This window comes from Lactuca serriola, chromosome 2 (assembly GCF_051521515.1).
Source record: "Lactuca serriola cultivar US96UC23 chromosome 2, Lser_US96UC23_V15, whole genome shotgun sequence".
In the NCBI taxonomy this organism is placed as follows: domain Eukaryota; kingdom Viridiplantae; phylum Streptophyta; class Magnoliopsida; order Asterales; family Asteraceae; genus Lactuca; species Lactuca serriola.
In genome coordinates, this window is record NC_136409.1 from 207,161,181 (window position 1) to 207,172,371 (window position 11,191).

An 11,191-nucleotide genomic window follows, 5' to 3' on the forward strand; every position below is an offset into this window, starting at 1 on the left:
TTTTAACTATTTTAATTTAATATAACTTCTATTTTAATAAAAAAAAAACATAATTTTTCATTACTTGAAAATTAAAAAAAACAGTACATTGCGTTACCAAAAAAAAAACCCACACACATGATATTTAAATAATCCTAGAAACTTAAAAACATAAATAAAATAATTAAAGCAAACTACATCAAGTCGTTCTCCGAGAACTCGTCTTCGGGGTCATCCGGTGGATCTAAATTAAGGTTAATGTTTTGAACCCCGTAAATGTGTTCCGCTAAGTCATTGCGAAGATTGTGAAATGTTTCAGTGCAACGTATCTTTGCTCTCCTGTTTATATAGTCTTCGCCGCCAATTTCTATTGACTGTGTCTCTGGTATGGTTTCTTCCTCGTCAAACGCACATATCGCTCTTCCTTCGTCTTCAATAATCATGTTATGCAATATAATACATGTATACATGATTTCTTGAAGTTTTTCCTCGCCCAAATAAGCTGCTGGTTTTTTCAATATGAACCACCGTTTCTTCAGAGCTCCAAAAGCATGCTCAACATCCTTCCTAGCTCTTTCTTGAGCTCTCTTGAATTTCTTTCGTCTAGAGCCATGTGGAGCTGAAAACGATTTAACAAACACAGCATACTCAGGATAGATTCCATCGACCAGATAATAACCATACTTATATGACGTTCCACGCACTTGAAAAGAAGAATATGGTGCGGATCCATCGTATTTGTTGTTAAATATTGGTGAATGGTTAATAACGTTGATGTCGTTAATCGAACCAGGAAAACCAAAAAAAGCATGCCAAATTAACCTATCTTGTGATGCAACTGCTTCAAGTATGACCGTTGGGTGACCATGATCACCTCGGGTAAATTGCCCATGATATGCTGTAGGGCAATTTTCCCATGCCCAATGGAGACAATCTAAGCTTCCTAGCATTCCAGGAAACCCATGCACACTAGCATGATGAGCTTGCAATTGCAGGATGTCATTACGTGTAGGCTTACGTAAATATTTTGGACCATAAAACTGAATCACAGTTTTGCAGAAAAAAATGAAGACTGTCTCATGCTATCCTAGCAGACATCCTAAAACTTTCGTCTAACGCATCAGGCGGAATGCCATATGCTAACTGACAAAGTGCGGCCGTGCATTTTTGTAAGGGAGTGAAACCGAGTGTACCTCTAGCATCGTAGCGTTGTTGGAAAAAACTGCAGTCCCTCGTTACATCTTCAACTATACGTTCGAACAAATCTTTGAGCATTCTGAAACGCCTACGAAAATAATACCCTTGGTAAGTGGCATTCTCTGCAAAATAGTCTTGCACCAAACGTTGGTTGGATTCTTCACAATTTCTGTAAATATATCTTTGTGTTCTCTGTTGAGAACTTGCAGCTGCGTTGTTACATACAACGTTGTATGTTTGTTCCGTCATTTGAACACACGCAATAGCGGTATCAAAGTTCAGAAAATGACATTTTTGAGAGAGTGGTGATTTTAAATTTTTTTTAGAGAGAGAGAGGAGATTGTGTTGTGAAAAAAAATTAAGTTAATATGTATATTTATAGGAAAGAAAAAGCAAAAGAAAAAAAAAATAAATGCTCAACGGCTCAATCCTTTCCATGTTGCCTCATCCAATTAGAACACACGGCTTTGGAGGACCGCACTGCAGCCAAGACCGCACCAGACCGCGGTCTGGGGACAGTGTTCCCGTCCTATGTGGCACGAAGTGCGGTCTTGGACCGCACTCACACCGTGCAGTCTTATTGGCAAGAATTTTGTATTTCTATAATCTATAGACGTGTTTTATGTTATTATTATTATATGATTTTTGTTGTTTTAGTAGCCCACAACCGCAAGACCATGAATTAAAGTCCAAGTTTGGTTTTATCTCTTTGAGTAAATTACACGAATGATCCCTATGGTTTAGGGAAATTTGCACGTTTGGTCCTTAACTTATTTTTTTAACTCAAAATATCCCTACTGTTTGTTTTTGTTACGCACTTGGTCCCTGTCTTACCTAAAAAGACTATTTTCCCTTGATTTATTTATTTATTTAAATAAACACACCTCTAACTCTACCCCTCTCATCTTATCTTACGTACCTCATCATTTTTCCCTATTTAAATAATAATATTTTTAGATAAAACAGGAGCTAAGCGCGTAACAAAAACCAACAGTAGGGACCTAATGCGTAACAAAAACAAACAATAAGGACCTTCCGAGTTAAAAAAATAAGTTGGGGACCAAACATGCAAATTACCCCTAACCATAGGAACCATTAGTGTAATTTACTCTATCTCTTTTCAAATAAAAACTATTCAACTATAATCAAAACACTAAAAAAACATTTTGTTATCTACGTATGTTTATTTCACATAGCGGAAACATAGATTTGGTTAAGAGAAGGAAAAATAAAATGCTCGATTGTTTAATTACGGTGAATGTTGATTACTTTTTGAAGATCAACATGATGGTTGAAGTAGGGTTAAAAAGTATGAAAATTTTGAGAAGCTTTATAAAACAAAACAAATAGGATGAGATATAGATGTTAATTATCGAAAAAATAAAGTCCCAAAATTCTCTGTGTTATAGGAGGTTTGTGAAGATATGTATATTAAAAATGAAAAATTATAAAAAATAACAATATATAGTATAAAATATATCATATATAACTTTAATAAGTAAAAATAAAAATTATGTATTAAAATTTATAGGTATAGTGCTTTTACGGGTACAAATATGATCATTATAGATAAAATAATAATAATAAAACAAGAGAAATAAAAAAGGTTTATCAAGTTTCACTTCGACAAAACGATCATCTCCACAGTTTTCAATGTCAATAGTTTATAATTTATATTAAAAAAAACAAAACTATATATACTAAATTTATTTATTTTTATATTTATTATTAATTTATAACATGATCATGATTATAAAATTAATTAAAATTTTATATTAAAATTTCAAAATTATTAAACAATTAAGTTAAATAAATTAAAAGATATTTTTTTAGTTATATTAGATTATAATTATTGATTTAAATAAATGCGTGAAATTATATAATATTATAATATGTATTAATTTAAAAATAATTTTAATGTTATTAATTAATTTTAATTAGAATGAAAATTTTAAAATTTAAAATTAAAAAAAAATCAATAAGTTAATCATATTAATTAAAATACATAAAAAACCTATTTTTTTAAAATAAAATATTTGATAAATATATACAAAAATATTAAACAAAAAAGCTAAACGGCCTAAACCCTTCGGCTTTGGACATAAACATAAACTCAACATCCTCCTTCCGGGTTCAACTTGACAGCCGCCGTGCGAATCAGCGTCTTCGTTGCCATCATGTCCGTCGCCACCATTGTTTCAGCCCCTCTCACATCCTCAAATATTCGATCACTTTCCATCATATCTTCGTCCTCCTTTTCTCCAATCAATTCCTTTAAATGCTCTTCTGTCGCTCTCAAACTGACAACTACTTCTCTCCTCCGAAACCCTAACCTCCGATTCTCTGTCTCAGCAATGAGCGTAGCAGCTCAGGAAAATCTCTCTCAGACTGCATTCCTTGATCGAAGAGAAACTGGAGTTCTTCATTTCGTCAAGTATCATGGCCTCGGTAACGACTTTATCATGGTAATCACTAAGAAACTTATTTCTACTTTCAGCCTACATGGACAATTGCTACCAGTGAACTTTTTAGATATTCCGATGATTTTCTGTTACTGTTGGTTGCTCAAAGTATAATAACGATTGCATTATGTTACTCATATAGCTTATAGTGGCTCGATTTAATGAATTTGGTTGCTAGTGGTTGGGAGTGTCATCCATTGTTTACCTAAAATTGGCTTTGATCAGGTTAACAATCTTGATTCAGTGGAGCCCAAAGTTACTCCGGAGCAAGCTGTTAAGTTATGTGATCGGAATTTTGGCATTGGAGCCGATGGAGTAATCTTTGCAATGCCTGGATATAATGGGACTGATTATACCATGAGAATATTTAATTCAGATGGCAGCGAGCCTGAGGTGATTTTCTTTACTTCGCAAAGCACAAACACTCATAATATTCTTGATATATCCATTGTTGTGTAAACTGTAATCTCAATTATCTGCCTCCTCTCACAGATGTGTGGAAATGGAGTTCGATGCTTTGCAAAGTTTATTTCAGATCTCAATAGCTTACATGGAAAACAAAGGTATAAAGAATTTATTAAATTCTGCTCTCGTCTAGTTGATTTGAGTACCATTTAGTTGTTGTACTCTTACAGTTTTACAGTACATACTGGTGCTGGATTAATCGTGCCCGAAATACAAGATGATGGAAAGGTAGTAAATTTTGCTTATTTAGTTCATTGGATTTTTATCCTTGTGGATTGAATTTCAACAATGTTGTTACTTTAGGTTAAAGTTGACATGGGTGAGCCAGTTTTGAAGGCTTCAGATGTTCCAACTAAAATAGCACCAAATAAAGATGAATCAGTTGTGAAAGCAAAAATTGAAGTAGATGGAGTAAACTGGAATGTGACATGTGTCAGTATGGGAAATCCTCACTGTGTCACTTTTGGTACACAAGACAACGAGGTATATTCAATATTCATCAAACTTTTATAAAATATATATTCTTGTATATCAAAATTTGCCTTCTACTTTCTTTTTTGATTTTTGTGGTATAACTTGTAAACAGAATTTGGTGGTTGATGAATTGAATTTGGCGGAAGTTGGTCCAAAATTTGAACATCATCCACTGTTTCCTGCCCGAACTAACACAGGTCAGGTTTTATTTACCTTTATGATTTGTTATACAATCATAAAAGCATAAAAGAACTTGATATTAGTATATTACCTATTTACTTATTTTATTTAATCTTATAATATGTTATATACTTTTTCAGAATTTGTGCAAGTGTTTTCTCGTTCGCATCTAAAGATGCGTGTTTGGGAGCGTGGGGCAGGTTAGCTTATTATAAAATGATTATAATTTTTAGTTTTATAACTTTGGATTAAAAAAATAAAATAAAAACTGTATTATATAGGAGCAACATTGGCTTGTGGAACTGGAGCATGTGCGGTAGTTGTTGCAGCAATCCTTGAGGGTCGTTCTGAGAGAGTAAGTTTTGTTTTGTTTTTTTGGATATATAAATAAAAATGTTTAATTTTTATTTTGATATTAAAATTAATGTTTTGTGATTACAGAAGTGTAGGGTTGATTTACCTGGAGGGCCATTGGAGATAGAATGGAGGGAGGAGAACAATCATGTGTATATGACAGGCCCTGCTGAGGTAGTCTTTTATGGATCTGTTGAGCTCTAAACGTTACAATTTTAAATAATTTGAAGATTTTTATCTGATATAAACATGATTTGGTGTGTTGTAAACATTATTTATTTGATGCTTCTGAATTTGGAAGACTTAATGTAGTAATATTAGTTTTGTTGTTGATGGCAATATAATCATGTCGATAACAGAAAAAACAGATTCCAAACCTACTATAAAAGTTTGGAAAGATAGTAAATCACAAAATATAGTCACCAAAACGAGAAAGGTTTACTTTTACATTTGATGATATGATATTGTCAAATATATGTGGCCTATTTATTGCATCACGCTTTATTGCCATTTTCTGGGTTTGATTTTGTAGGCAATACTTTATTTAACAGCCGTTATAACAATGTAAAATTGCAAATGGCCACAATCAGATGCCCACTATTTTACATAAAAAAAGATTGAAATATAGGGATTGAGATACATGAAATATAACGAGATTACCTCATAACTAGAGTCGAAAGTATGAACATAATTCCAAGAGATGTTAACAAAAACAAGTTAGCAGAATTGCAAAAATAGTCGATTTTGTGAGAGTATATAGCGTTTTACCAACTGCTAGTTTATTAAACCGGTTTTTTCAACCGGTTCAAATGAATAGATTACCAAACCGGTAGATAACTAGTGGTTTGGATAAAGCAGACGAAGCCAGGCCCAAACTAGTTGACTTGTGTTGAATGTGCACCACTAACTAGATGAAGTTACTTTGAACAATTGGTTTTCCGTATTTTTAAAGAATTGAACAATGAAAGTATATGAGGAGTGCCCAATTGAATTGATTGGGTCACTATTCGGAAATTTGGTAAATCTCAATAAAAAATTTGGTAACTTAGTGCCAACGGTGTGAATAATTTAGACTATTATATCAAAATACATCTTAAACAATTAATTATCAAATATAGGTTTTGCTGTTTTAATAAATGTACATTGCTTTGCATTTATTTTTCTTTCTAAATAAATATTTTAGAACTAAAATGGATAACACTATGAGTCTATAACAGTAGGGGGATGACACAATACTGTTTATTAACTTATTATGATTAGTCTTCACATCTATCGTGTTTTGTTACAAATTTTATATATTTTATTTGCTAAAATAACAAAAACGATCAATTCATATCTACATAAAAGGACAATAAAAGGATTTGATTATGTGTTTGGAAAACCCCCCCTACCAATCAAATAGGGGCCTATACCCTAGAAGATTCTTCAATGTCAAAACGCACTAAAATAAGACCACTTGCCACTCAAAAAAATAGAAAGGAAGCACAACAAATATTTTGATTATGTTATGTATGACATGTATAGATGATACAATGAGAAGAAAAGATGATATTGACTTCTCTGTTTTATAGAATTATAAACAAAAGACACTATTGCAACTTGCATTTAACAAGGACATAACTTTCCCGTCAACATGGAAGGTTTATTTCTCTAATCATATAACTAATAAAACCATTATCATATATGAATTTCGTTCACCCACTTCTTTCCATCTTATTATTTTATCAACTACTTTAACTAAACAATTAATCCAATAAAATGGGATACTCCAAATTTAAGAAAAAATATTGCAATGATTTGGTTATTTGCAACTTTTTTTTTTCTGTTAGAAGATAAAAGATTAAACTTACATTTATGTATTCTAAATGCATCAATCAATGAATTCATTTTAGTTATTTCTTAAGCATAACTATGCATACAAAGTTGACTAGACAATGAGTCGGAAGAAAGGGTTAAATAAGATATATGAAAAAATTTGTATATATTAGACATACATTTTTAAAACAATGATGTCTTTTAAAGTATGATGTTTTTATGGTATTGAGTTGTATAGAATGTCTCATATAAAAAGTATTTTAGAATTAGTTTTTTTATACCAAATGACTTCTAGTCTAACGGTATAAGTGTTACATTCACTTCTTGAGATCAATGATTCAAGTTCTGTTTGAAACATGATGAAATTAAAAATAATTTAGAAGTTGATTAGATTTGTTGTTTTAAAAAAAGAATCAGTTTTTTTATATTACATAGAAAAATGTTATCATAATCAAATTCATTGTATTTTAATGTTGGATCTTTAACATAAGCCAAAACAAAGATATATTTTGAAACTTGTTTGTCAATTTCTTCTCCATTCATATATGAATACATTAAAGATACCCATAAATTACACTTATAAATCAAATGGTAGTTGAAAATCCACAAAACACCTCTTGTTTTTTTGTTAGGAATCTAATAATATTTAAACTACTTAATTTGAAGAAAAAGAAACATCTTCTTTCAACTCTATTAATTACTTAATTTTCATATTTACAATCTTAAAAAAGATGGCAATTTTAAAGTTAATATATAATAAACAGTAAAGTTACATTTAAAACCAAAATAAATAATCATTTAAGAACACTAAATTAGACCTAAAGCTGAGCCATTAGAATATTTAAGTTTTTTAATCAATATCATATATTTTTGTATTGCAAACCAGCAAACCTGATGCAGTGGAAGCTACTACGTGTCGCAACAGTAGACGAGTGACTACTAAAAACAACCGTGATATTTATATATAATTTTAAACTTTCTAACTAACAGCCATTTATAATTATTTTGATTCGTCTTAATGTTTCATCATAAAGAGTTTAGTGGAATCGATGCATGTAGTCATTTATTTTTATAAAAAAAAAAATCAGACATCGACATATACACGTACAGACGCGTTTTACACTATTAAAAAAATACCAATGAAAATTACCGACTAAAAGAAAATCCATCGGAGAGACCGACAAAATACCAATGCCCAATGGGAGAAAAACTGTAAATTAGCAAAAGACAGAAATTCGTCGGAAAATTGTTTCAAATTACCGATGTAATACCAACGGACAACAATTCTTTTAATTATTAGTAGTTATTCGTCGGAAATTAACAATGGAATAACTAGACGAAATAAAATTTATGATCATTTTGTTTTCTAAAAAATTATATTCCACTGAAACGTCAATTTGTTATTATTATTGTTATCATCGTCATTATTACTATGTGTATGCATATGTATATTTAAATGTGTATTTATGTGTATGAAAATAAGAATGTGTATGTATGTGTATATCAATGTGTGTATGTCTATGTATTTATTGTAATCTCTAATATTTTAGAGTGAGTCCCTTTCATTAAATATACTCAAAACATATACACAACGTACAATACAAAACATAAACGGGCCAAACCTAGAATGGGCCGACAATAGACATAAGATACATGCATAACAATATACATATGCTAACAGCCCTGCAGTTTGAATGGGTGAGAATCATGAACGTTCAAGCTGGACTGAAACTCAAGGAACAATGGAGATGGAAGACTCTTTGTAAAAATATCTCTATATTAGGATGAAGATGGGACATGAAGAGCACCCACCTGACCTGTGGCTACTTTGTCTCAGACAAAGTGCAAATCAATCTCCATATGCTTTGTACATTGATGATGGACCGGGTTGGATGACATATACACAACACTAACGTTATCACAGTAAACAATAGTAGCTTTGGCAGGCATATAGTGAAGCTCGAGAAGAAGATTATGAATCCAACATGTTTCAGCCACACCATTTGCAACACCCATGTATTCGACTTCGACAATGGATCGGGAAGTCGTATTTTGACGTTTGGAGGACCACGATAGAAGATTGTGTCCTAAAAAGACACAATAACCAAATGTAGAGCATTGGGTAACAGGGCATCTAACCCAGTCAGCACTAGAGTAGGCAGTGAGGGTACGAATACGGCAAACATATAAGTGAAGACCATGGGAAGTGGTACCTCGAATATATCGTAAGATACGCCTGCGAGCAGTGAAATGGGGCTCGTGCGAGTCATGCATGTATAAACATATCTGTTGAACAACGTAGGTAATATCTGGGCGAGTGAATATAAGATACTGTAATGCACCAGCCAGACTGCGATATAAGGTGGGGTCAGCAACAGGAGGACTAGTGACATCAAACTTGGCAGGCAAGTCGGATGGAGTTGATGTTAGTTTGCAGTTGGTCATAGAAGCCCGTTCAAGAATCTTAGTGGCATATTTGTGTTGAGACAGAAACAAACCGTCAACCGATCGAGTGGCTGAGATACCTAGAAAAAAGTGAAGATCCCCAAGATTTGTCATAGAGAACTCTACACTCAATAAGGAAATGATGTGAGCCAAAAGCTGAGAAGAGGAGCCTGTAAGAGCAATGTCATCAACATAAAGTAACAAATATGCTATGTGAGTGCCCTGTCTGTAGATGAATAAGGATGAGTCACATCTGCTATGAACAAAGCCAATACGAGAGATAAATTTAGAAAAACATTGAAACTATACACGTGGTGCTTGCTTGAGACCATACAACGATCGCTGAAGCAAACAAACATAATCAGGGCGATAAGGATCCCGAAAACCCGGTGGCTGTTGCATATATATTGTTTCGTGCAGATGTCCATGAAGAAAAGCATTCTTCACATCTAGTTGTCTGATAGGCCACTTATGAGTGACAACAATATTGAGAACTGTGTGGATAGTAGCGGGTTTCACAACAGAACTAAAAGTCTCGTCACAATCAATACCAGGTCGTTGACTGCGAACATTAGCAACAAGACGCGCCTTATAGCGCAATAATGACCCATCTGCATTGAATTTCTTCTTGAATAGCCATATACAATTAACTATGTTAGCAACATGTGGTCTTGGAACAAGTACCCAAGTTTTGTCAGAGATAAGAACAAAATATTCATTTATCATTGCATTAAGCTAGTTGGGACTTGGGATCCTTAAAAGCTTCTAAATAATTTTTGGGGATAGGGGAAGTGGTACCAACATGTAGGTTTAATTTACAAATGGGTTTAAAGATGCCTTGTTTAGTACGAGTAAGCATTGGATGTTGAGAGTGAGTAGAGGTTTGAGGAATACCCGGTGATATAGGAGAATGAGGAAATTCGGTAGACTCATTGGATGTGAGAGAGGAAGGTGAAGGTGATTGAATTGAGCTGGTAGGAGTGGGAGAAGAAAGGTCTAAGGAAGGTAGATAAGGTGAGGTTTGGGTTGAATGAGTCATAGATGGCGACATGGGGGCGACCATGGTTGGACTAGGATGTGTTGGCACCGGTGTTGAAGTAAGAGGGTGAGAGAAGTTGGGATCATCAAGAAATGAGTAGGAAGGAGCTTTGTTTGGTGTCATGGAGCCAAATGGAAAAACAGTTTCATTAAATACCACATGATGAGATATGATGATTTTGTTCGTGTCAAGATTGAGACAACAATATCCTTTGCCGTTTGTTGGATAACAAGAGAGATGCATGGAGTTGATATTGGGGAGAGTTTGTAGAAGGAACAATGTGAGGAAAACAGAGATAACCAAACACATGAAGATGGTCATAAGATGGGTGTTTATTGTATAATTTAAAAAAAGGAGTGTCTTTATTGAGGGTGATGGATGGAAGAATGTTTAGAAGATGAGCCGCCATATGAAGTTCTTCGGTCCAAAAAGTTGGAGGAAGCCGAGCATGAAATAAAAGAGTACGAATGGTGTTATTTAAAGTGCAAAGCATGCATTCGACTTTTTCGTTTTGTTGAGAGGTGTAAGGACACGAAAAAAGAAAGTGGATACTGTTTTGAGAAAAAATTTGATGAAATTTTTTATTGTCATATTCACCTCTATTATCACATTGAAAAGATTTGATATCAGTTTGAAATTGATTATTGACAAAATTTCGGAAATGCACAAATTTGTCAAAAAGATCAGATTTAACACGAATAGGATAGACCCAAACATAATGAGAGAAATCATCTAAAAATATGACATAATATATAATACCACTCAAACTTTCAATAGGAGA

The 11,191-nt window shown here is 33.0% G+C and overlaps 1 protein-coding gene across 1 annotated transcript; it reads left to right on the top strand.

Annotated features, from left to right (window-relative positions):
• The first annotated feature begins 3,258 nt into the window (after positions 1-3,258).
• LOC145088274 (diaminopimelate epimerase family protein) lies at positions 3,259-5,435 on the top strand. Its single transcript, XM_079026534.1, has 9 exons — positions 3,259-3,641; positions 3,864-4,031; positions 4,131-4,201; positions 4,274-4,331; positions 4,407-4,586; positions 4,690-4,774; positions 4,898-4,957; positions 5,039-5,112; positions 5,199-5,435. The coding sequence occupies exons 1-9, from the start codon at positions 3,354-3,356 to the stop codon at positions 5,313-5,315; spliced, it is 1,101 nt and encodes a 366-aa protein (XP_078882660.1). The 5' UTR covers positions 3,259-3,353; the 3' UTR covers positions 5,316-5,435.
• The last annotated feature ends 5,756 nt before the right edge of the window (positions 5,436-11,191 follow it).